This window comes from Osmia lignaria, chromosome 5 (assembly GCF_051020975.1).
Source record: "Osmia lignaria lignaria isolate PbOS001 chromosome 5, iyOsmLign1, whole genome shotgun sequence".
Classification (NCBI taxonomy): Eukaryota; Metazoa; Arthropoda; class Insecta; order Hymenoptera; family Megachilidae; genus Osmia; species Osmia lignaria.
In genome coordinates this window covers 11,269,708-11,296,216 of record NC_135036.1, presented here as the reverse complement: position 1 = coordinate 11,296,216, position 26,509 = coordinate 11,269,708, and the positions used below count along the sequence as shown (strand labels likewise).

At 37.7% G+C, this 26,509-nt stretch overlaps 3 protein-coding genes and 1 long non-coding RNA gene across 11 annotated transcripts; 1 reads left to right on the top strand and 3 right to left on the bottom strand.

Moving 5' to 3' along the window:
* Positions 1 to 27: 27 nt before the first annotated feature.
* LOC117604862 (uncharacterized) lies at positions 28 to 4,794 on the top strand. Of its 2 annotated transcripts, XM_076688253.1 has the most exons (6): positions 28 to 162; positions 260 to 1,722; positions 1,802 to 1,957; positions 2,019 to 2,174; positions 2,339 to 2,815; positions 3,316 to 4,794. In XM_076688253.1, the coding sequence occupies exons 2-6, from the start codon at positions 319 to 321 to the stop codon at positions 3,640 to 3,642; spliced, it is 2,520 nt and encodes an 839-aa protein (XP_076544368.1). In that variant the 5' UTR covers positions 28 to 162; positions 260 to 318; the 3' UTR covers positions 3,643 to 4,794. The 2 variants fall into 2 exon arrangements, with proteins under 2 accessions (XP_076544368.1, XP_034181284.2); XM_034325393.2 differs by having other exon boundaries at positions 96 to 1,722.
* A 317-nt stretch (positions 4,795 to 5,111) lies between these two features.
* On the bottom strand, positions 5,112 to 12,026 carry 14-3-3epsilon (tyrosine 3-monooxygenase/tryptophan 5-monooxygenase activation protein epsilon). Of its 2 annotated transcripts, XM_034325399.2 has the most exons (5): positions 11,814 to 12,026; positions 8,752 to 9,058; positions 7,958 to 8,301; positions 7,626 to 7,727; positions 5,112 to 7,521 (listed from the first exon to the last, which is right to left on the bottom strand). In XM_034325399.2, exons 1-4 carry the CDS (start codon positions 11,875 to 11,877, stop codon positions 7,675 to 7,677), a joined length of 768 nt encoding a protein of 255 aa, XP_034181290.1. In that variant the 5' UTR covers positions 11,878 to 12,026; the 3' UTR covers positions 5,112 to 7,521; positions 7,626 to 7,674. The 2 variants fall into 2 exon arrangements, with proteins under 2 accessions (XP_034181290.1, XP_034181289.1); XM_034325398.2 differs by lacking the exon at positions 7,626 to 7,727 and having other exon boundaries at positions 11,814 to 12,023.
* A 1,275-nt stretch (positions 12,027 to 13,301) lies between these two features.
* Osbp (oxysterol binding protein) lies at positions 13,302 to 26,491 on the bottom strand. 6 transcript variants are annotated; one of them, XM_034325383.2, is made up of 13 exons: positions 26,347 to 26,491; positions 25,395 to 25,556; positions 23,523 to 23,588; positions 20,685 to 20,890; positions 19,063 to 19,316; positions 18,554 to 18,746; positions 16,514 to 16,809; positions 16,209 to 16,444; positions 15,845 to 16,121; positions 15,356 to 15,735; positions 15,035 to 15,255; positions 14,831 to 14,941; positions 13,302 to 14,128 (listed from the first exon to the last, which is right to left on the bottom strand). In XM_034325383.2, exons 1-13 carry the CDS (start codon positions 26,388 to 26,390, stop codon positions 14,064 to 14,066), a joined length of 2,511 nt encoding a protein of 836 aa, XP_034181274.1. In that variant the 5' UTR covers positions 26,391 to 26,491; the 3' UTR covers positions 13,302 to 14,063. The 6 variants fall into 6 exon arrangements, with proteins under 6 accessions (XP_034181274.1, XP_034181275.1, XP_076544369.1 ...); XM_034325384.2 differs by having other exon boundaries at positions 19,063 to 19,313; XM_076688254.1 differs by having other exon boundaries at positions 13,302 to 14,941; positions 16,514 to 16,797.
* On the bottom strand, positions 23,653 to 25,388 carry LOC117604869 (uncharacterized). Its single transcript, XR_004581516.2, has 2 exons — positions 25,022 to 25,388; positions 23,653 to 24,901 (listed from the first exon to the last, which is right to left on the bottom strand). It is a non-coding gene; the product is annotated as an uncharacterized LOC117604869 (long non-coding RNA).
* Positions 26,492 to 26,509: the final 18 nt, after the last annotated feature.

Genomic DNA, 26,509 nt, shown 5'->3' with positions numbered 1-26,509 from the left:
TTCATAAAATTATTATTTAACAATATTAACCAATAAGTGCTGATTATTCTACAGATGTTATTATTGGTTCTCCAGTGCACCATCCCCTCCATCAGGATCAAAACAAATAATCGTTTGAAGATGATATCAACATTCAGTACAATGTCATCCACGTGTCAATAAGTACAACGGTTCTATTCTATTCGTTCAACGTTTTATTAATTTAAAAATTGTAATTTTTCATTATACGTGTCGATTTATCCATCCAATAACTGTGCAGGTAAAATGATTATACACTCAACATGTTGATCCATGCTGATCTTTCAATATCATTGATCCATGGCTTCACCGTCTGCGAAAGGAATCGCAATGGCTAAACGCAAGGCATCCAAACGATCTAGATGCAAACAATCTTTGCATCATTCGCAAGAGATGCTGTTGCAGAATTCAGATTCAACAGATTCAACAGATTCAATCGTCAGCATAGGAAATGACACTCCCTTGAAGAAAAGAAGAGGATCGAATGAACAGTTATTACAGCAACGTTCTCCAGAATCTGTATTATTCGAATCACCACAGTTAGAATTGTCCTGCTACGATGATCTCAGTCCAGAAATTGTAACCAAACTTCGACAGATGAAGCTCGATCCGAATGAGTCGGATAAGAATGATGATAAACAAGATGAAATACAAGAGAAGGAATTAATGCATTCGAACCATTCGTCGAAACGGAAAATCAATGAATCTCCTGAAAAATGTTTCTCAATAGATAAGACTCTATCGATCAACGATGAGATCAAGGTGGAGATGAACGAGTGCGATACAGTGCAAGAAAATAAATTGTCGAAAGAGATTTATACTTATGACACTGATGTTCGTTCCTCAAAATCAGCCTACGAATTACCTTGTGGTTACGTCTCGGAACCAGCACCGTTTGGTACTTTTAATTCAGAATTGGAGACTCAGAGTCAAGAGTATCATTGTTTTTTGGATGATTTTAGATCCACAACCTCTTCCTGCGAGGCTACGGGTCAATTTGAAGATGAAAACAAGAGTGGAAAATGTTATGAGACGTGGAATGAACAGAACAGTCAGAGCACTGATAAATTTACGATAGTTAATGAGAAGGTTCGAGAGGATTCAGGTGGAAGTCTGATCACTAACTGGAGCGAATGCAAAAGAATCCTCTCAAACCTGCGACGATTGAACAGTGTTAAAGTACGAACTGGTGCTCAAGAATGCATAGCGAATTTCTTGCCAAAGTCTAAGAGATGCGACGAAACACGATCGATGCAAACATCCTCTTTATCTTATCACACTCCGTCATCAGTGACGTCGAGTGAAAATTCTAATGAATTCATTAATAAACGTCATTTAGAGGGGAATGACAACGCCAATGACAAAGTCGACGATCGACGGAAATACGAGGAGATAAAGAGTACTGTGTCAAAAATTAGAGCACGTTCGACCACACCCTGCAGTGGTTCACCACCTCCAGCTAAAAGGTGTCGAACCACATTGAAATTTGATGACGAAGAGGGAACGGAACAGTCCCAGAAAGATGCTGCAACCGTCAAGGTAACTGATCTATTACCAGTGGAGAAAAACACAGAAGAGGAACAGAGTTCCTTGTGTCCTATCCCGAAGACATCTTGGGGCGGTAGCACTCCAGATTCACCGACTGCCTCTACGCTTGCTTTGCCTGCTGTCTCGGATTCTGTGTGTAGTACACGTCTTCAAGAAGTAATTTCTTTTCAGACTTAGATTCGTGAACGATTATAAATTTACTGATCCTATACTATTACTATATTATCATTTGCAGTGCGAAAGAGGAACTGAATGTCCCAAAAAGTGTACATGCCTCAGCTCCAAACGAAACCGTAAATTACCACGACTTCAATTTACCAAGAAACCCATTGCAAAAATTGTATTATTCTGGGTTTGGTTGATAAAGAAAATAACAAGCGCATTAAAAAGAGTAAGTACATACCTTGATCAGAAATAATCCACTCTGGTTAGTCACTTAACAATTGTTTCAGGGTTGCAGCAGCTTGGGACAGATTGTGTCATTTTCTTCAACAAGGCGTCAAATGGAAGAACTCAGTCAGGTGGTAATAATGTTACGCTCGGAGAACGAGCAAATGATTAACATGTTCCTGGAGAAAGTCACTCACTTGTCCGAGCAAATTGCTCAGGTACACGAATTTATTAGCTTGTTATTTAGATAAAACTGCAGTAACGACTTGTTTCCTTCAAAGTATTCTCTTATAAAAATGGGTTGAAAATCTTTGAGAAGAGGAAGCAAGTTTACGTGTCTCTGTTTCATATCTAAATCATATCTAAATCTTTTTTTACACAGATACGTGCAAGCAGCGTAACAGCTATCGGTGCCTTGACTAACGAGGTCAATGGCATACAGGATATTAGCAAGAAGCTCGACGGAAGTAACGAGACATTGATGCTGGAATTGAAAAAGTTGCAGGACACCTTAGAGAATGTCCGAGCAAAAGCTCCACAAGTTCCACCCCCGCCACCACCGCCAATGCCACCAATCTTGACACCATCATCATCATCATCGATGATTGCACCTCTGCTTCCACCACCTCCACCACCTCCGCCACCGCCACCGCCACCACCACCACCACCACCACCACCACCACCTCCTCCTTCATTTTTTCAATCCCCAGCACAATCAAGTACACCAACCACCCCGAGTAGTGGTAGAAATGTTAGGACGCCTTCTAGAAAGTGTTCGACACCGTTGTTTAACAGACCAGCTATAACAGTCGAGGATTTACTGAAGGTGACCCTTAAAAAAGCTCCACAAAACACTAAGGTAAAGATGAGAATTGTTTAAGTACTGACCCTTTTTTCTTAAACAGCCTGTATAGAAAAGATCGAGGGTAGGAAATTGCAATATTATGAAAAGTAAAAGAAACTTGAAGGTATAAAATCGTAGACTACTTTTGCTCGAGCGTTTAATGTAATAACTTGAACGCCTGAATACTCATTAGAGCGACACAATTTTCAATCTCGTTAAATTGTTTCTCAGCCTTCGTTGCCATTCAACCGGACACTCGGAGGGTTATTTAAAAACCTCAAGGTGATCGTGTCTGGAAAATAAAGCGCGTTGAAGGGAGTTCGTTATGCTGATCTTGCGAACCCCTGAAAATCTTTTAGGTCAACATAATATCGGGGTAAAATTAATGAATTACCTCGCTTAATCGACGATGAGCCTTTGATATAATTTGCATAAGAAATAGAGATAGCTTTTAACCCGTTTTAAGAGCATAATAAAATTCCTGCAAGGTAATATCTGAATTTTGAAAATTTCAGGAAAATAGACGGAACACCATACCAGGACCAAGAGGACCCGTGGTTTCTTTGGACATGTTACGTAGCGTTAAATTAAAATCTGCCAGGCGCAGATCAAACGAGCGAATCATAAGATCTCCAAGAAGTGCTCGTATGATAAAAACTCGAACATCGAGTCTCAGCTTGTCGCCGATCGCGACAGGTGCAGATAATTTAGGACGAATCCTGAAACAGGTGGATCTTCACAGACGCGGCCCTAGGCGTCTATTATCTACCACATCGAGTTTTAATAATATCACGAAAGATAATCACTCGCTAAGCGCGACCGCGGAAGATAACGGTTCGTAAATTATAATTGCGCAAATATATTTCACCGATGATGGATGATTTTAAAATAAATAATTTTAATTGATTGACCGGAGCGTATAATTTCAACGAAATAAATTATCATTTTTTGCAAACTGATTAATCGTTGTAAAGTGTAAGAAACCAAGTCACATGATGTTTCAATGCAATTGAGTTTTATCGCTTAATTGCGCGATGATATTTTTCTTTCCAAATTAAAATTGTAACACGCAGATTGAATCTTAGGTGACTCGATTCGTTACACGACATTTTAATTACAAAGAAAGAAACGCTCGACCCATTTCATTTCAATTTCTGATAATAATCATCGATATTTCTTTTATGACACGATCTGGAAAAAAAAAAACAAATAGAGTTGTAATTACTTTATTTATAGATTTCACGTGTATGTCCTGTGTCATTGTGTATGAGTGTACGTCTGAGAGAGTGTGTATCGGTGTTTATGTATGTAATTATGTGTAGTTTTACAGAAAAAGGTCGTATCCGGTGTATTCGCATTGATCGTAATTAGTACAGAGCGTAAGAACGCATACGAATTTTGTCAAAATGAAAAGACAGATTTAGTCTCATCCAAATGACGATAAATTTTCGATAACCGTTGTCTAATTAATCGCTCTCGTGAATTGGGGTCAGCGACAAGATGGAATGATCCGAAGATAATTATAGAGATACAACTAATATTTATAGTACAGAGACAAGAGCAGAAGTATTAGTACATCTAGAGAGATGGAAACAATAGATGTTAATTTCTTTTCGTTTCTTCGCTTTTTCTTTTTCATTCTATAAAAAAATGGACTAAGCACGCACAACAATACCGAATAAAAGGATAAAAAGCGGTCTCAATCGATACACCGATCATCTATCTTCCGTTTAATAATTCTACGAGAAACTCATCAATGATCATCAATGACTATCTACGATTTTATTTATTCGGGAACACACTACTCTTCTGTTATTTTGTTTTCTTGCCATTTAATGAGTCACACGCTATATCATCGACGAATAATAAATTGTTATCGCGTTGGGCTACTTCAATCTTGTTATCTTTTTAGCTCTTTTTTTCTGTTAATTCATCGTGTAAGCAAGTAATTGGATTTGAGGTATCTCACAGTTTTATCGTCGTTTGGAATTCACTACACCGTTCGTTGCCACTGACAAGTTTTATTGTACCTAAATTTTTTTCTCTTTCTTTTTTTTATGACTTGTCACTCTCTTACGCATGATATACGTGTTGATAGACTATTGCAAAACTCTTCTTAACCGATGGTTACGATATCCTCTGTGACTCCTCCTCCACTGTTCTTTCTTCATCCTTTTTTGTTCACGGGTACCATTTACACCTTCGTGTCTTCCACATGATCTTCCTCCGCTAACATGTTCGACGATACGCTCTTAATAAACTGCTCTTCTTCTTATTCTTCGTAATCGCATGAACAATTCGTGTCGATGAATTTCTTTTTTTTTTTTTTCTTCCCTCGATACGTGGTTTACGCTCTTAAAATTACTCGCATATACTTACTTACGGTGCCGTTGATATTACTTTGAGTTATTTTTCTTTATAACGTTATTTACGTAACATGATTATCAATTTGTATCGTTATTAATACCTAAATACAAGGGGAGGGGCACACGATGTACACCAAAATTTCTAGGCAGAGCTCGATTTCGCTTAGCGCGTTCTTCTTGCGCATTCAGGTATAACACCTCGCTTTTTTGCTGCACGCTTACAGAACGATTATCCTCATTCATCGTTACGAGCATGGATCGTGAGGAAACTCATGGTTTCAGACGGTATATTCGTTACACGTACGCAGTGGCGGTCAGAAACTTATGGCACGATTGAAATTTTTCTCGATCACGCTTCTCTTGGAATACTTGAGCGCATAATTTTACAAATAGCTCCTTTTATTTTGGATCTTAAATTCTTAGTAGAAAACGAAGAATTGTCGAGAACATAAATTTCCGACCGACACTAGCCGCTAAGCTCGTCTCGTTAAACTCGTGCAAATGAATTTATTGATAGAGAGTTTACTGGAATGTGTTTCGTTTTTTAAGCGGAAATCGGCGGTACGGTTGATCGATAAAAAGGTGAATGGACGCACGGCTAAAGATATCAGCTAAGATACAGTGGAATCGAGGACAGTGATAGCGAAAGTGAGCGCGAGTGAAAAACAGAAAACAAAAATAAAATAAAATAAAGAACGTCGGGATACAATCGTTTATTCTGTAATTCGTAATACCACAGCGATCGTTATAGTTTATACACAATGGGGGGATATGAAAAAGTACAACCATTAAATACGGACTAGCTGGATAGCTACTTGTTTCCTGTTTCTCCGTTGAAACGTAACTTGTTTGTTTTAAAAGAAAAACTGGGAAAAAGCTCATCTACATCAAAGATATCTTTCTCTCCATTGAGAAGATTACAGGTTGAGTGAAAGAACATCTGTTACACCGAAAACCGATACTTCTTTTCTCACTCTGTTAAATTTCCTTTTAATTATTATTATTATTATTATTCAGAAGACCAAACTTGGACAAACCGATGTTATTGCATGTTCTCTTAAGTACGACGCTTTCGTGGTAGCGTATTCTCTTAACTCTATTCGGTTAAAATTCGCTGAGCCAATTGAAAACGTAGTCTAAGATTTTTTAAGATTAAAAAAAAAATCACTCGCATTATAAATATACACAAGAAGAATCAATTTATGATACTGTAGTCCGACGAATACAGCCCGCCAAACGTTTCTGGCGAATAATTAACTTGCTTCATCGACCGATAAAAATTTATGCTCGAAATTATGGTGTATGAAATTACTTGTGTGTAACTAGACTTGTTGGGAAGTACATTCATAATATCTTATTACAAAAAGAAAAGAAAGAAAAAGAGCAGAGATGAAAAGCGCGTGGCTTGTCCCCGACTCTTTTACGTTCACCGTGACCAACCCACGTTCTTCCACTCTGAGGAGACGCGTTTATCCCTTAGATAAACAGATGATTTACACTCGATTTACACGCATACATTAATAATCGTTATTTTATCGTAGTATGCGAGAGCAATCATGCGCGCAGTAAAAAAGCGGTAAAGAGACGAGGAGGAGAGATTGTGGGTGAGGGGGCGGGTAAAAACAAACGAACACAATGCACTTCGATCGACGTCGAGCTATTTAGCATGTTTCGTTATTGTGAAACGTTATGGGGGACATATTATGGTTATTCGTTCTCACTCACTAAAATCGACAGAAATGAGGCTTTATCCCGACGGACTGGCGCATACCTCTCTTTTTTTTTTCCTTTTTTTTTTTTTGTTTTCTTTCGTTATAATTATTAATTATTATTAATATAGAATGATATACGCTGTCAGTCGGCGTCCACTCAACGTTCTCGACATCGTCCACTGAATTTTGACCGGGCATGCACAGTGTTAAAAGACAGCATTTTTGTTCTCTTCTCGATACGCGAAGGAAGGCAAAGAATAGTGCCTCTCTAAATGCTCTTTGCAGTCTCTTTCTATTATTATATACCGCAGGGTGCGTGCCCTTTTGCTCGTTACTTTTCTCTGCGCGCTCCATATAACTCAATGCGTGTTATCGAACGATAATTTTTGTAATTTTGTTTGCTTGTTTGTTAGGAGTAACCGTACGTACGTGCGTGCTTAGGGTCACGCAATCACTAAAGATCTCCCCTTCCCACCCCGAACTGCCACCTGCTTGAATTGTTTTCTTTTGCTTACAAGTTATTAAGAGTTTTTGCTTTCTTGTGTCTCAGTTTTATATGCGCAGGATAACACTCACTACAGTTAGAGTTACGATACGTCCTGATCTTCCACGTCTTGCAGCTGTTCCTTCTGTTCGCCCTCCCCTGTGTCAAAAAAAGAAAAAATCATCTCGTTAATGAATATATTTTAACTGATTATTGGTACTTTAAAGAAGGAAGGACGAAGAAGGATCGATGGAGTTGCTCACCAGGTGATTTTATGGGTATAAGGGCGTATTGGAAGGGGTGTGCTTGGGTTCAAGCGTTGGTAGGAACGGCCGCAGCCTCGTTCTCGTGATCAGCCTCAAATTCTAAATTATAAAAGCACCGATTTTTACGATGATTCGTTAAAGAAGTAACATGATACGTTATGTATGAATAAAATCTGATACAACGGAAAGATTTTATCGCACTGCTGCAATACATATTATTGATCGCGCGACGCCGCTTCCACGGCCTAGTGGCGAACACGTTTTAAAGACAGCCTCAAAACACATTTTCGCAAAGCCTTCGGTGTCCCCGGTAAATGGTATGTACTAACCATCTCCTTGCATATCTGACGTCCAGAGAGTAAGATTGTCCCTAAGAAGCTGCATGATGAGGGTGGAATCTTTATAGCTCTCCTCGGATAAGGTGTCTAGTTCTGCGATCGCGTCGTCAAAGGCAGCTTTCGCTAGACGACACGCTCTGTCGGGGCTATTGAGAATCTCATAATAGAACACAGAGAAATTGAGCGCCAATCCCAAGCGGATAGGATGAGTCGGTGGCAAGTCTGTCATAGCGGTGTCGCTCGCTGCTTTGTAAGCTACAAGGGAGTTCTCCGCTGCTTCCTTCCTGTCGTTTCCGATTGCAAATTCGGCCAAGTAGCGATGATAATCACCTTTCCTACAATACATCAATACATCCATCAGTATCAAGATTTTACAAAACCGTTTTCTTTCTTCCTTACTCTTTTCTTTTTTGGAAATAGAACCGCGTATTCATATTTATGATAATGTTAAATCCAATAAGCTTCTGAAGCAGTACGAACGCAGGAAGTTTATTTGTAATTCAATCAAAAATCACTCGCGTGAATCGTACAACGCGGCCACGTAAGAGTTTACGGAATCAAAACGTGAATTCTTTTTAAGTTCACGAAGCTTGCGCTATTTTGCAAATGATCGCTTTGAACACCGAGTAAATTACATCCGTTATTATCGGGCCAAATGGTTGGCTGAAGTTTTAGAAAACAATACCTCGAAAACCAGTGGCCGAGACGGAACGGTGCTTCGGCATTACAATTTTATCGAAGCTATAGATAAAATTCTATCTTATTTAAACAGCTCGATGTCTTACATTTTATAATAGAAAACTTTAGATTCGCCGGTAGACGCGCAAGGTATCAGATGCTTATCCAAAACTCCAAGGATGTCGGCGCAGATGTCTTTCAATTCTTTCTCAACCTGGGATCGGTACTGACGAATCATCTCCAGCTTCCCTTCGGCACCCTTGTTCTCCTCCTTTTGCTCGATGCTAGATATTATTCTCCAGGATGCTCTCCTCGCGCCGATCACGTTTTTGTAGGCGACGGACAACAAATTCCTCTCCTCGACGGTCAGTTCCACGTCCAGTGAAGCTACCTTCTTCATCGCCTCGACCATTTCTGTAAATAACGTCGGCGAGCATCGCCGTCGACGAAATTGCCATTCAGTTAATAAACGTTCAAAATGAAAAGGAAAGAAAAAAACGAGAGAAAAATAAAAAGAAAAGAACATTATAATATTCTTAAAGAGATATGAAACTTACCATAGAATATTACATGCAATCATGGTAAAGTAACGAATCGGAAATGATCTATTGATTATTAGTACCGTAGGCTACCCCGTGTGCGGATATATTATTAGTTTCATCTGGGATGTTAAGAGTGCCTCTGTGTAAGAAAGACGAAGCGCACGGGCATATATTAACCTGCTGCCCCTTGAACTTTCCGAGGAAGTTGCTTACTATCATGTATTTATTATCTATAGGTGTGTGTTACATTCAAGGATAATGATGTATCGATCTATATACACACACAAGTGTCATCATTTGTCTCTCGTTACCTGTACAAATTTCGAAAAAATATCATCGATTTCATCCAATTACAATCGTATGTAAACCCCTCTTCCGAGGGTTAAAAATCTTGATGAAAGTAAGTAGTCGCTCCATTTTATTTGTACGACGGGTATGAAAATCTATGGACCCAGGGCAGAGAGGATCGATATAACCGAGCGACAAAGTTATTAGAGAGGCGCACAATAAACGAGAGACAGATTAAAGACGGTAACAGGTATCGTCCCTCCAATACCGGAACTTCCTCTATTTAGCTTGAAAAGAAGACATTTTATTTTGTAACGAATCAACTCGAAATCTAAAAGATGATAAAATAATCATTAGATATACCAGTTACCGATTAAATAAAATAAAGTATACCTACATTTTATTAGTGGAACGGTATAAGCTTTGAAAAATCTGATAACCAATTGATTAAGTGGTCTAGAGGGGGGGTTAATGTTTATCATTCAGATAAAATCAAAAGAGATTTCATATGGTGACATTTATGAGAAGATCAGGACTCAAGTTCATGGTGGTTCCCGGGTAGAAATTATCACGAACGTGGTATACGGTGTGACACGGAGTTATACAGAGAAACGTAGGATAGCGAGTACAGATCAATACTTTCCTTCTGCTATAGCCCCTCTTCTCCCTACTCCACCTTTCATCGCACCCCTTGCCGTTCTCACCCTCTACTCGTAATCTCACTCGCTCCTTCTTCCTTCCTCTTTCACAACCCTCAAATTTGCCCACCGCCCTTCCTCTTTCTTCTCATCCTGGGACGGTGATATCAGCTTTTCTCCCTTCTACCTCGTCGTCATTCTTCACGCTTACCACCCGTTTCGCAAGGATATCCAATATACGCGCTTATTTACATACTTTAATACGCCTTGTGTCTGCTCAAAAAAATGATATGAAAAACAGTTCTATCAAAAAAGGACAGCCTTTAATTCTGATTCAGAGCTTCATTCAGTTTAATATCCCCTCGATCTTTGCCCCCCCCCCCTACCGGAAGCAAACAACGTGGTATTTAACTGATTCTCGCGCATAATGCGATGCGAAGAGACTTTAGATATTTCAAGATGAGATAACTTTTAATCTTACGGCCAACGCGCACGTACCGCTTGTTGAAACGGTTTTCTCTACGATCGAGGAGTTTTCGAAAAAGCATGTTGCAACTTATGAACATATATATGTATGTATCTAACTAGAGTATAAAGTTATTCCTAGAGGTTGACTGATATAGGGAGAAGAGTAGAAGCCACTGAACGGTTACAGGAAATTTACATGAAGATACATCTCGCTTCCGCAAATGTCAAACGCGTGCGCTTGATTTGCGTATCCGATAACATCCCACGAGACTAAGCACGATGCGTAAAAATATTTCTAGTCGTAGAGATACGAGTCGAGAGGTTCGGTAAAACGAAGAGATTTGACGGTTTCCCCCCTCCGGCTGCCATCGAGAACAGTCCCCACTACACGCGAGTTGCTTTCGCCAGGAGCAAAGTAAAAATTTCTACAATTGAAATTACATACAACGACGCGTACTGCGTAATAAGGTACAAGTTGGAGAGAAGACTGACGTAGGAGAAGCGATTACAAATAAATGTACAAAATGATTATTAACCAAAAAAACAAAAAAAAAGATCATTAAATCAATAGATCGATTAAGTCGATCGACTAAATGATTTCTTTCTACTTTTCAAGGCCGAATACCACGAGCAGAGCACGCGTTACTACGTGTCGAAGGAGTAAACCGTCAGCGATTGGTAAGTATCGTGCCGTGTCTATGCGTCACACACGTCGGTGAAGGACCGACTTGTCTGGTTATCTGCCGAGGGGCCCCTAAAGTACTGAACAGCACGCCTAGCAACGCTGCTTCGGCGTTACCCAGCTTTCCATCAAACGATGTAGCTCGAAAATGATGAAACTCTTCCGTGACCCTACAACGAAATCCTTGAAAAAAGTATTTGTAGTACTGTCGCGTATCGCGACAGGATCCGTAAAAACGGTGACAAAATCTACGAATCAACCCACCCTTTGATAAAGATTATACCGGTTGTGAACCGGCGACTCAGCTACCCACCGTGTAGATTAGTCATATTTGACGTTTCACCAGACTTTTGACAGATCCATTGAGATTCGATCGCCGTTTAAGGTTCTCGGTTTTCAGAAGAAACTCGCTGTATATCTAGCGAAATCGTACACCAGGAACGCCACGAGGGCGGTGCTACCTCCTTTCTCTTTGTAGCAATGCTTTGTGTGGATTTCGTGGGTTTCATTTTGGCGCAGGCCGGGTCCTTTCCCGGAAAATATGTACTCACCGTCATAGCGTTCCGCTTGCTCAGCCAATTTCGCTTTATAAACGTTGTCCTCCCGTTCCGACATCTTGGATGCTCGTGGATTTCACGGGTAGATGAAGGGTTTCAGGGAAATCGCACGAAATACTCGTTTCACCGAAATACGTACACCTCGTCGTACAGCCACTCGCAAGCTCACTGACCAAGATGGCGGCGCCCGCCAACAATCGAAAGCAGTTCCCACTTCGCGCAGCCTCTGCAGACACTCCACTCGCCATGCGCTCCCGGCGTGTATTACTACGCGTGACGTCAGCCCGTACCGACGCTACGCGCATGTCGGTTAAATTCATCGAATATCCGGTAAAAATTGTAGCAACTAAAGTATTGGCATATCGTGCACCTTCTTTCCTCCCTAATTACCATAACTAAGGAATGTCCACGATATATTTCATTCATACCTTAGAGAACTGAAAATGCTATAAAATTAATTGGAACAAGGAACTAGATGCAAGAATCACCAACTTAAAGAGGAAAATTGATCAAATCGTTTATGATTCCCGCTAAACTATTTCCCTCGGATCAAAAGAAATTTTAACAGCAATTTTCATGCATCGAGAAGAAGCTAGTTTTCCATGTCGAATTAAAAATAAAAGTCATTCAGGTGCTATTAAGTTTATGCGCGTAGAATAAACGCGAACTAAAACGCCAAGTAGAGCAACATTCCAGTGTTCTACCGTAGCGCGCGAAATATCAAATCAATCATTTCCAGTAATGATACATAAATGAATCAAACACTGGGTGATAAAAAAAATATATCGTGACAAATGTTACCCGTTAAAGATCGTCTTTAATTTGTTACAATAAATCAATACAATTTGTTTGGTGGAACAAAAGACTACGGTTATTCATCGTATAAATAATTGCACCATTTGTGCGACCAACGGGTGTTACAATAGGAGATGCCAAAAGGCAATCATGTGAATGCTACAAAGATATTTTCGGTTTTGTAGCGAAGCATTTGTATTTACCGTTTCACATGAATAGCTAATGTACAAGCACTATATAATCCAAACATCTGTTCTATCCGTCTTACTGTATTTTCTTTAAATTATTTATTTTTATAGTTAATTTGTATTTATATGTATACAGATAATATCCGATTATTATCAACTATTAAAATTATAATACAGCCAAATACTTAATTATAACAATCATTGTAAACATTGGTTGCAAGCTAAGTGTTCCATTCAATGTCGTCCTATACAGACCGGAATATATAGTTGTCAATATACAAACACTATGAACAGAACAACCGTATGATGTGCTCATAAGAGGGATATACAATGGGATTTTATTAATTATATATCATATGTACATACGGGCATACATACATACGTACGTACGCACGCAAATTGCGCTCAATCAGGCGCTTGTATCTGTGTATGGATGTGTGCGTCTCTACATAATGTAGTTTGGAAACAGATTTCAATTAATTACTGTTGATCCTTCCAGTTTAAAAGTCTTAAAAAAAAAAAAAAAAAAAAAAAAAAAGAAAAAGAAATAAAGAATAACTTATGAGCTCTCCAATATGATTTTAAATTCTCTTTACATTATTTATGTATTAATATGATTATGTTTTGTAACATTAGCTCGACGGAGTATAGTAATCAGGCTGATTAGGTAACCAGTCTATATTTGTGGAACATTCAGAGTCTACATCTGCACGGAAAATTGCAGAAATTTGGAAGCGTACCCATTTTTTACTATCTGGATTTTCTTTCTTAAAGTTGCATGTTATAATATGTATATATTTATATATATATATATATTTATAACTTCTGTATGGATTATTTATATTTTAATCTCAACATACTGAATTCTCGTTGTTACGAACACTTTATCCGCAGGAACATTTCTTCAAAGCGGTTACAGATTGTTGTATCAGTGTAACACGAATGCCGCTTCTTAGCCAATTTTCGTGCAATGGTTAAGACGTGGCAGTCGAGTGAACAGTCTGGCCGCACCACACGTGTAAATAACCAATATGTAAAAACGTGTTATCTAACAATACCTACTTTTAAATAATTCAGTAAGGCTTTAGACACATTCAACGCGATTATTTCTTGTTTCTGATTTACACAGCAATACTATTAAAATTTTTGCTCTTTCTAGTATTTTTAATTCATTTAAATATCCTCAGCATCGCGTCAAGCATCGAAAATACGTTTTATAGTCTATGTAAGTACTTTTCGCGATGGATACGTGATAACCATGTTATGGCAATTTTCCGAAGTTGGTGTTACGATCGGTCTCGCTGGAACTTACAATCAGTTCCATTTCTAAAAGAAAAAAGAAACTTTAGTTACGTCTAACTCATTTGGAACAAATTATGAATACTGTAGTAGCGTTAAGTGGATTTTTCATGCTCGACTTAAACTTCCAGTAATTGTTATCGATATTTTTGCAATAAAAATCATCAATCTTATTGCTATATCATCTTCAAATTGAAGTAAGGAAATTCTTGTTAACTTATTCGCTTATTAATAGTACCTGGATTTTCTTGTGAATGTAGTGTACGTTCAGCCTAATAGCAGAACTTAATAACAAATACAGCAAATTTTTTAATCTATACAAAACTTGTATACAAAGCGTTCATTGGGCCATGTGAATTAAATACAGTAAATATTCCGATTATTTAGAAAAAGTGGATAAATGAGAGGGGATGTAGTGGTAATATAGACAGAAAACTAGAATCACGAAGGTAATGGTATACTACAAAAACGCACGTCTTATGTATCAGAATGCCAACTTCGACCAGTTCAATGGAAGAAATAATTACTAAACCACGTCTCTCAACAATCACACCATATCACGTCAACGTGTCTCAGAAGCAATGATCCCCACCAAAGTGAGCTTTAGAATTAACTATCCTCACTTTAAACAAATCCAAACATTTCTTACACTGTATATTGGCGGTCACAATATTAATTGATATAATTATATAATAAGTTAAAATATGTTTGGACATCGTGACCAATCACCTTTACTCTTACACTCCCAATATTCACCACCATATACGTAGCACAGACTGTCCGTGTATGGATCTTGCTCTTTTTTAAACCATAACGGTTCGTAAGCTTCGAATGGTAAACCTAATATAAATTAATTATTCTTAGTACTATTGTATTCACTGTAATTGTATCATTATTGATTTTCCACAAGATATTATCAAATATATTCCATACCTTCAGCAGCTGCTTTCTCAGCTTCGTGTTCACGAGCTCGCCGAACAATTCTTTGTTTTTCCTCTAATCGTAGTTTTTCTGCATTCGCTTCGTCCCATTGACCATTTTCCATTAATTTTTGATCAGGCCTATTTCGAGAATCTGTAGGAGCTACACCCTCTTCAGGTTCGTTAAGTTGACACGCTAATTCCGTAAAATTGTAATACTTTTCACTATCTTCGCTATAAAAATAGATCATTATAATGTTGATATTATTAACGTAATTTAAAAAAAAAAAAAGTTTATAGTTTTACTTAAATGGTAATTTAATTAAATGCTTACGGTGGCATACGCCGCTTCCAAGCGAGTATATAAGGCCCTGTTTTATACACTGGATTATCTGGTGTACCAGACGTACTAATTACAGGAGCAATTTCAATCTTTGTATCCCATGTACCTTGTATTACCCATTTTACGTCATTGTCCGAATTCATCACTACTCCTTTTACCTTACGCTGACTGTCCCGTGTGAAGTACGAATATGGTATGTACTTCAAATGGCACTTTATACCTTGCTTATGATTTATAATGTCTGTATCACCACTTTGATCAACCCATAATTTTCCTACTATAATATTGTGTACAGTGGTTGTAACTTTTCGCCACGTATAATGATGTTGACCACCATCTATTTCGAGATGAGCGGTCCCTAACGGTATTACCTACGTCATTACACAAATAGTTTAAATATTAGCCACGATTAATATGCGACATTGTCACGCGACGATTATCAGATACTTATCTTATCGAATACTTGGAAAGGAAACTTACTTGAAGGTATTTTCCACGGAATTTAGATGCCATGGTAAATTCTTGCCAACAACGCCATTTACGTCCCTCGCAATGCTGTGCTAGCATCGGAGGATGATGAGATACTTGTTCTGAAATTGCTCGCCATCCTAAATCGTCAATGCGATCACATTCATACGTTTCACCTAATAAAGGATTGAAAGGCTTGCCTGTTCTGGAAGCGGTTGTGGAATAGCTAGATATAGTAAATGCAGCCACATAAGCCATTTGTTCAAAGCTATCTGTACACTCTGCTGCTCTGTTATGGATTAAAACAAATCGAATTTATTACTTATTTGTAATATTATCCATGTAACAGTTTAATAAAGCTCTAAGGTAAACACACCTGTCAAGAATGTCCGCGTATTCATAATCTTCTGTTAGTCTTTGAAGCATACTAAGCGGCTCAGAAAAGTTGACAGGCATTGGAATTTTTGACAAATCTTTGCCAATACAATTTTTCATAATACTCCATAAATTCAATGGATAATTTGGTTTATCAGGTACCCTAGTTCTTCTTTTTCTTTTAGGACCGGTCACCCCGGTGCCGCCACTGCTGCCATTGTTGGCTTGCCAATTTGTCTATTACAAAATACAAAAAAATCTTATTCAATTTGGATTTATTAGTAATCATTAAGAATGTTTACTTACATTGTCCAGATTGTCGGTATTTGCAACAGTGGAAGGAGTTTGTACTACTGTAGAATCGGTCACAATAAAAAAGGAGTTTGCACCAGCATTGTCTGACATAGGCAAAGGTGTCTGATCTCCTTCTGAACTAGATCCATCGTCGCTACCCTGAGAATCAGTCCTATCTCTTGAATTGTTTGCAGCCACACCAGGTATACTCAATGTAAAAGTGTCCGATTCTTGTGCATCATAAAACTCGGCGTTATCTTCCTCGTCTTCTGAGGGAGAAGTTGTAACTGTTGTATCTATAACAAGTACTAAAATTTTATTTACCGTAGTTGAGCAAGTAATCGAATAAAAATTAAGAAGATATATACAAGCTAAATAAGATTTGGTTAATCAATGAAACACTTATTCGATTATAACCTTGCAACAAAGTAGAATACAAAATGGAGAAAATCTTCACGTGTTATGAGTCACTTTGCTATTTAGGATAAATGATAAATACCGGGGTGCATCAATACCGAGTGCAATAAAAATCTATCGGTGCAGTTACGCAATGAAAATATATATTTCGCGCCAAGCAAAGGTACGACTGGGTATGACACAAAGAGGCGAAATGTTAATTCGTCAAATTTACACGTATAAACGACACATTCCAAAGTTCAAATTTATTTCGTTTTAATTATCTAATGTAACGTTTCTTCAACCCCTCCCTTTATATTTATTATTTGTATCCCTCCCCTTCACAACTGATTCAATCGTGCTTTGACAGCTACTGCTGCCATTAAATTACAACGTCCTTTACCCCCCCGATTACAGTCTACATACATCAGCAGTACTGGTTGAAGTAACGAACAATGAATCACTAAAAGTGCTCGTACACTGATTTTTACAGGCAACTACAATGATGTACCACGCATCAGGTTATGCTGTGTTTCAAGATCCGTTCGGCGTTCTCATATACTTGGACCTTGCTAAAATTTCATTGAAACTGCGAACCGTCATGAATCGTTGATAATAGACTCCTCCCGGTCGTTTCGTTTAACTATCGGTTTAGCATCTCTTTCACTGATCCTCTTCAAGCACAATCGTCGAATACATTCGACGTTCGACTCGAAATTAATCACATCGAATTTTTATGATATAAAACACGTAAAAAGATCTGTCAAAACAAGGACTCGTATAAAAACAGAAATTTACAAGGCCATCTAGGATCTAATTAAGCGCCAAACTTGGGAGAAATGAAAGCACAACCGTGCGTATGTATATACCTGTATGTTATATATGTATATAAGATCAGTATGTATATCGCAGTTCACCAGAGTCCATAACTGCGAAAAGACCAGTTTTCGTTCTTCGCGCTTCTCCAGTGCGCATCTTCGCCCTGATTGGCGATACTTCCAAACGAAGTGGAAAGCGATTAGCAGAGAGCTCGCTGCGTTCCCCCACCATCTTCCAACCTGCGCGTCGCAGTTATGGACTCTGATGAACTGCGGTATATGTGTCAGTGTAATATACCATACAATATATGTAAAAATACATATATTGCACGTTTTGCATGCGTAAACTATGAGCTACATAAGTTGCGACATCATAAGAATCAAATGGAACTTCCTAACCGCCATCTAGACAGGAAACGGCAAGGTACAAAAAGGCGCGATGGTTTCAAATGCACGTGTTACCATTAAAGCATATTTAAGCAGTTGTGTGTGAGACAGACAATACAGCTGTGCGCTATCGTGTAATAAATATAGTACTCTTCAATTTCAAACGTTGCCAAACAACCAATAGCACACATAGACACACACATGATAATGTATTAATATGTATAACATACATTTATATTAGAGTTTAGCCATTGGTTACAGAGTTAAATGCTTATAGCACAATCAATTGGGTTGCGGACAGTGTGTACAAAAGTAAGAAAGCTCAACACAGCATGGACAATAAACAAATATTCGCGTTCATTTTTCTCAGCATAACAGGAACTTGTAATATTGCGGTAAAACGTTAATTGTAATACTACGGATGTATAGAGAATAATATAAATGAAATTACGCGAAGCTCTGTGTCCCCCTGATGAAACTGCCGAGGGGAGCGCGTGTTGGGCAGCCTCCTCTAGGTGAGAATGTTGCCTGGCAAGTTGTTCGACCATTTTCTCTATCCGCACTTTTTGATCACGTTCGTGCTGCAGCATCTTCTTCCACTTTGGTTCCTGTTGTTGCGCTAGTTGTAAATACTCGTTGCTCGTCTGAAATCACAATTTATCCTAATTTTCTACACGATTGCTATACACACCTTTAACACAATTTGTCCATGTATTAATAAACGTTGTAACATGTTATTTGTAATACACAAGAATATGCAGGATAACGGACACATCAAATCAGCAGTCACAGTTCATTAATTATTATCGAATCACAATCATCTGGAAAGTTAAAGAAAACTTTTGCTCTCAACACCAAATTTGTTATAGTTATTCTTCGCAGCTGAAGGGTTAATTTCACACGTTGTTGATCAGAAATTTTCATCTGTATATTACTCTTAACAACGTCCTTTCAACTTACATTAACCATAGCACCGGCAGCGATGCGAAACAGCGTGGCTCGTTCACTGACTGTCTTTATTTTTGCCGCTAATTCAGGCGACGGAGGTTCCAGCGCTTCGAGCTCGTTTAAAGCTCGCTGAAGCATCGCTCCCTTTTTGTTTATTAAATCGTTGCAGGCCTGTAAGTCTTCTAAGCGTTGCGAAAGGTCTTTTATCACGGATGCTTGTTCCGGTTTTTGATTGTCATTATCCTGGAATTCTTCCTCTTCTTCTTCTGGAACAAATTTTACTTTACTTTACTTATTGACTACACGACTCGTATATTGTATAAAATCTGACTTTTTCCTCATATTTCTGGCGGTTTGTGTTTTATACGTAGTTTAGCAATCGATACGACGAGAACCGAGGGAAAGATAACGCAACTGTGACTCAATACATCGTGCAAACACGTTTGTGGTAACGCAAGAATACGTTTAATTAAATGGTCAGAGCCTATTTGTTTTGAATGATGATTTATAGGTCACAGATAACGTCGAAGCAGACAATGACGAATGATAAACGGGTGACGAATACTGGGTGTCGATTAAAAAATAATTAAAAAATAAATTTTGATTCCACCCATTACTTCAGAACTCTGTTAGAATGATCAGTGTGATTTCACCAGGTACACTACTTCTTGAAGGATGTCGATTACGTCTTTAGCTTGCGACTTATGTAGCAAGCAATTAACGTGAACAATTGATTGGATATGACAAAACCGTTCGTTTTAACAAAAGATGATAAAGAAGAAGAACAGCACGTGCCAAGAACATGCTTAAACTGTATACAAATTACGCGTCTACTATGTCTTATTCTGAATCATGATCAACGATTTGAATATTATTATTTAATTGCATTTCGTATCACTTAAGCCATCATTCGTCGCTCGCTGCGTGAAAAAATGTACCGTACTCTCTCACTAGCGTATGTGTTAGGAGAGCTGCTATGGACAATTGCCTTTAATGCCATTATGCACAGCTTGCAAATTGTTAACAGGTCCATTGGTTCAAGATAGTAATTGATCCTTGCTCAGAAATCACACCCAATCGAGTTTAGTGGGAGATATAGAATCGGTAATACAGAATTCCAAGCCAGAACATTGGAATGACTTCATGAAAAATTACTTATTTGATTTTATATTTCTATCCCCAGTGAGTGTCTTGCCTAGCTTGGTCAGCTTAACACGTTGACTGCCATAGAAGCCACCGATGACCGGCACGAGAAACGTAATAGATACCAAAAAAAAATCGTGTAATATTGTAAATTAAAAGAGATAACGCTACTATTATGCTAATATTGTAAATTAAAAGAGTCAACGCGTCGTCTTCTTCTATATCCTTCATTACACTGGGACCAGTCAACGTGTTAACATGTCCATCATCATCCAACGAAGCTCAACATTTAATGCAGCATCTGGAAATAGAAGAACTTGAAAAATTCTGCGTTTTCATTGTTGCGACTGTTGTTTCCTATGTGATACACATCCACCTTTGTTCAAAAACTCTTTGTTTCTATATTACAATGTTATCAACGTTATTATCTAATCTGTGCACAAATTCCTTCTTTCTTTAAATGAAAAAAAGAGTCGTTCTTTCATACATACCAGATTCCATAGCCTGAATGGCCTTGGCCTTCGCCAATTCGAGAGCTGTGACCCATTGCTGACGTTCCACCTCGGTCGCCGCTTTGATATGGAAGGTTTGAGTACCACCGTTGCTAACAACGAATGTGCAAGCATCCACGGTGTGTATTAAGGCCCCGTGCAAGGATATCGTGCCTCGGCACGTATGTGACATCTCCGCCGGATTTCTAAACAGAGAAAAGAAAACGCGACAGTTTCGTGTACAGATTCTTCTGCCATTGGAAAATCGAATGACACAGAGAAAGACAGACGTGAGTTTGCAAATTAGTCGGTTTGCTGCACCGCCAAGTCAAAGGTTTATCCAAGCCCAGTACAAAAAAGGAAAGAAAAAGAAAAAGAAAAGAAAAGAAAAGAAAGGAAACACTTCCAATTCGCCCAAGAGTAGGTACCATTAATGTAAACGTAACACGTATGTTACCGTGAAAGCGATCGATTAAAAAATTTCCTTGTTACCACGTACAGTTTGTTAACGATTTCAAAGAGGAAGCAAACTTCGGTTTATCCCTCTCTGAAATATCAGGCGTGTGCGAAAGTTTCCATTTTCGTCTGATATTTCAGGTATATGATAATTATCGAAGTTCAGATTCGTCTTAATTACATTTCACATCTATAGAAATAATTTCACTAAGTTTCAGACGAATTGGCCAGCAATGCCATTCGAAAATACAGCCAAAAGCCAACAGGCCAATTGTCTCAACATTGCGAAATCATTCGCGTAGAAGATACAGCTGATGGAAACATTTGCATACCCCTGAATAACTTGGTAACATAATCTAAGTTTAATCGTTAATTAATATCGATAGAGGTACGTACACTTTTGCTTGAATGCTATGACAAAAAAACATGTGTACATATTTACCAACTTTGATCTAGCCTCGTTTAGCTGGTACTCCGAACGTGATGCAAATGAAATGCTAATTATCTACTACTTATCGTTCGACTTGGCTCGTCGACTGTGATTTTGCAAAATCACGGATGAGATTGTTTGAAATCACCTGGACATCTCGACCTAACGAATTCCAAGCACTTTCACCGTAACATATGCATACGTATACGTTTTAGCAACTGAATGAAGTAAGATTAATCTGCGTTCATCTGCAAACATTGATGATGTGTACATTTACTAGAGGAGCGCAGAAGAACGAAAATGTGTAAATATTACAGCGGGATTTGATTAATTACTTTTTCAAAGCAGTCCCATTACCAGTGTGTGTCGAATACGTCACCGTTCTCCATACGCCAATCTACACCCTCGTATGGGTACCAATGATTAGTGATGGTCTATGAAATGCTTCGAATCACTGCGAATTTTATTCGAACCCTGAAAATCTTGAAAATGTACAGCACGCTATAGAAATAGAAATTTCAAAACTCTAACATTTCAGTAGTTTCAAGACTCCTAAGGTTCTTAGGAAATTCGAAGTAATTCCAATCTCGAGTGTGTTTCAATCGCTGGAACACTTAGAAGCGAGAATTTCGAAATATCCATCACTACCCATGATGGTAGCCTCGTGAACAATTAAAGGACAATGCTCGAGGGTCGACCTGATGATTAGATTGAGAGAAGGGGGAATAGATAGCTCGCGGATCGTGTCATGCACTTTTAGGGTCAATGGAATTCAATCTAACACGCAAGGGACCCCGAGAGGTTTTACAGTCATAGGTGAAAGAACAATCATATAGTCATGCTAACGCGTTCAGAAATCATTATTGCATATTGTCCGCATAGATCAGAGACGTCCGCGAACATTTCTGTCCAAGCGTTCATTTTCATTCGCGATATCGTTCGGTATTTTCTTATTTCAAACGCGACAACAAATATTTCGTGGTGTGTTTCATCCTGGTGTACATGTATGTCTTTGAACTGTACCGATTATAAAAATCATGTTGGAGGTAGAAGGGTTCGTTCGGGGATGGACGGGGTGGACTGTGCAAGTGTAAAACAACGAAACGTAGAACTGTGCGTACAAATAAACGATTTGTCGAATTTGCTTAAACTCCAAATTGATAACGAACAAGCATGAATTTATAATCAAGAAACGAAACAAAATTGTGGTGAAAGGTACCACTTACGATTAGAAGGTCTGTGAACTTTCTGCTGACCCGAAATTCGAAAGGTCCAAGTTATAATTAATTTTTCATTTTTGTTGGAAATAAAAATGGCTCTGAATTTTCATTTGTACTGAAAAAAGTTTTAACTAATATTGTAAATAAAAATTACGCAAAACAAATATACAGTGGCAAATCCACGATAACATGGATTTTCTATCCAAAAATATCGACACATTAAAGTTATCGGTATTTCTTGATACCAATTGATCTATTTGCGATATAATTATTTCTTGGAACATTCCCAACGGGTCAGTAAAAGCTTGACACTCTGAAGACCTTCGGGATACCTCCTAATCGGAACTGGAATTAACAACAAAATAAAGCTGTGTTTTATATCGCGGAAACACCGATATACATACTAACATATATATACGTACACAGAGAATACAAAAAATTATACAACTTGAAAATCTCTCAAATAATTTAAATTTCATTTGAAACGAAGAAAAAATATAATATCAATGATAAGGGTAGTGGATGCAAGGATCGGAAGCAAGTAAAATTATTAGGAACATTGACGATACCGTATTAATATGTAGTTCTAATAAAAAATTATATGCATATATATGGCAAGGATTTTACAAATGAAATGAGAATGAAACTCCAACATCGTCTTTGTCTGTTTAATTACAAGTTCGATTCAAAGAAGAGTCAGGATATTTCGGCTTTTTCGATAATTTTACTTACTCGGAGGCTCTGCCAGCCTTCCGCTTGCGTCGTGTTGATATCTTTGGCCCCCCTGTTGGTTCAGCCCTAAACAGTCCATAAAACAAATAGACCCCGTTCATATTGTGTAATATTGTATCAAATGCGATAATTTACTTTTTTTTTTTTTTTGAAACAAGTATTTTTTTTGGTCGTTTATCCTACGAAAAAGTCGCGTTCGCCGTTTGATCGTATACATTTTCTTTCCTTCTTTTCTTATCATTTTTGGTTGCTCTTTTTTTTTCTCTTCCTCATATTCATAAATATATACATATATATATATATATAGGCAATGGTGCAACCATTACACTTGTGCGTTTAACTACGTGTACACACACTTTTTTGTGCGATAAGCGAGTTCCACGTTCACGTTTCTTTTTTGTGGTTCGTGTGAAAATAAAATTTTGCAGGACATATTCTGTTGTTGCGATTTGGACAAAGCATTGCAAACTCAAATCACACACAACTGTGCCAAGCGGAAAATTAAAAGAAGATCTAAGCATTGCGTGTTATCGGCGGGGGAACACGGATGTTCTAAATATAAAGAAACGGCATAGTGGAGTCTTTAATACGTAGGTATATACGCAACGTATTCAATAGAATTATTTAAGACTTTTATATTCACGATCAGTAACTACGATTGGGAGATTGAATTTTGTTCGCCGGGATAAGAATAAAATTGGTTGAAAACTTATATGCTGGTCAAACAATAATCTCACAGCCGTAATAGCTCTCCCGCAAACTACATATAACGAAACCAAAGAAAACAATCGAATGAAAAATCACAGTTGAAGTTAAAAAAGAAGAATAGAAGGCAAATATGCAATAAATTTTCTCTGATGCGTGTGACAAATGTAAGCGAGTATATACAAAATATACGGTCTTCATGTTTTTAAATTACTTCCATCTTTTTTAACGCGAATTCATAGACGTATTCGAAAATCGCAACGCGTTCTGCGGCACTGTACATGCTCAGGATATTGCTCAAACTATAATGGATAAGTATGGAATATGTAAACATGAGCTTTGGACGAAACTATGATTAGATTTTGGTTAAGTATACTTGGATAAACCATATTGATAATATCCATGACTGAGTCTGCACTGGCTGCTTATGTACATGCAATTTCCAGCTGTTAAATGGTTTAATACAATACCATATTTTGTATGCTCTTAATAAAACCTGTTTGTAGCACTGACAGAATCACAAGCATGATTCAACACTATATTAGAGACATAATACAAAACTGTTCCCTCTAATTTTCCAACACAACCTGTTATTATATGTAATCCATGATTAAGAATCTCTTATATTCAAACGAATATCTCCTCAGTTTCGTATACTGTACAACAGTTTATACCTAAAATTGTAATCAAATTATAATATTAGTTCATGAAGTGTCCAAATTACATTTTACATAAGTAAAAGCTATGCTGATTAGTATTATTATTTTCAATAACTTTAATTTTAATGACATTACCATGTACTCTTCTAACAGATGGTCGATAAATATCATATGTCTATTTATTTCATCTGTATATTTTGATCAAAAATCAATTTAGAGCTGTCGATCCATGAAAAACTAGCTGTACTCAAAATGCATCAATGTAGGTATGTGGAAATTAAAAAAAGGAACAGTTTCATACTGTATCTAAACAGACTTTTTTTTCTCATAATACTTAATTGTTATTATTATACTGTTGCAAAAACAGCAGGATTGTAGAATAAAAAAAAAATTCGTTAAAGAAATATTCGCATTACGATAACTAATTGCATTGATTTCTAGCGTGACATTACACGCAACTGAAAGTATAAGATAGTTAAAACGAAAGTACTGACACGTAGGAAACTACCTGTAATACGACAGTAGGCCATTTGACAGGACGAACCATCTTCGCTGGTAACCTTTTAAATAATTAGTCCACTTAAAGAGCCAGCCTTTCATCTCCTGTGTACCGTGTTGAGCCTTCGAGTCACCCATTTTATAATACGTTGCGTGCTCACACGCGTTTCTCCTGAAATTATAATGCACTCCAATATCTGCGTACACATCACCCGTGTCGTACAGCCACCATTTTGATATTTCTCTAGCCCACAGACTGTGCGCACTTAGATTGAAAATTGTATTTATACACACTGTTAGTGAGTTCGTAATATACCAGCAGCAATACCAACAGAGTCGAGAGGGTGGCTTAAAAAGTACGATATTCGAAAACAGTATGGATTCTCCTTTCACACAACGTGGTAAACTCGCCACGTTCCTCAGTGACACGGTGCCTAACCTTTATTACCGAGTTACCTATATAAATGCTTGTATTCGTCCATATACGAACACATACAAATTTAATTATGGATAATCTGTGATTCTGCAGATTTCTTGACGTTTTATCATCCTATCTCCCTCTTTATTCTACTGCGAAAACCGACTTTAATTCATCGTAATATAAAAAATAAGTCATCGATATTTGATAATGATACGAAATTTTTATGTAAAGAAGAGATGTGAAATGTGAAATAAAAATTTTAATAAATTTTCAAATTTCTAACATTATTTCTGTACTATTTTCGATTTTCGATTTAAATTGATACCAAGTTACTATAGTTCTCGCGAAAATGAAGAGAACTGTATAAAACTGATGTCATTTCTTATATTTTCCCATTGATGTAAGAGGAAAATAAAGTTTACATTTAGAGATCACATGCCAAATATACCTAATACGTATGTAGACAATGAACATAGAACACGTGATCGTTTAATGTGAACACATTTATTATGTCACAAGGATTAACGAAATTTTTACGTACTTCTTAAAACGAACACGCCAACGAAAATACGTTCGTTCTGTCATTTGGCAAATTGTGTGTACGATCTGTTCAGATGAATCGTTCCGCTCGAGAGAAATGTCATGAAGAAGGAGCACTCGCTACACTCTTCGATTAGATGCTTAATACTGACCATTATCTTCAA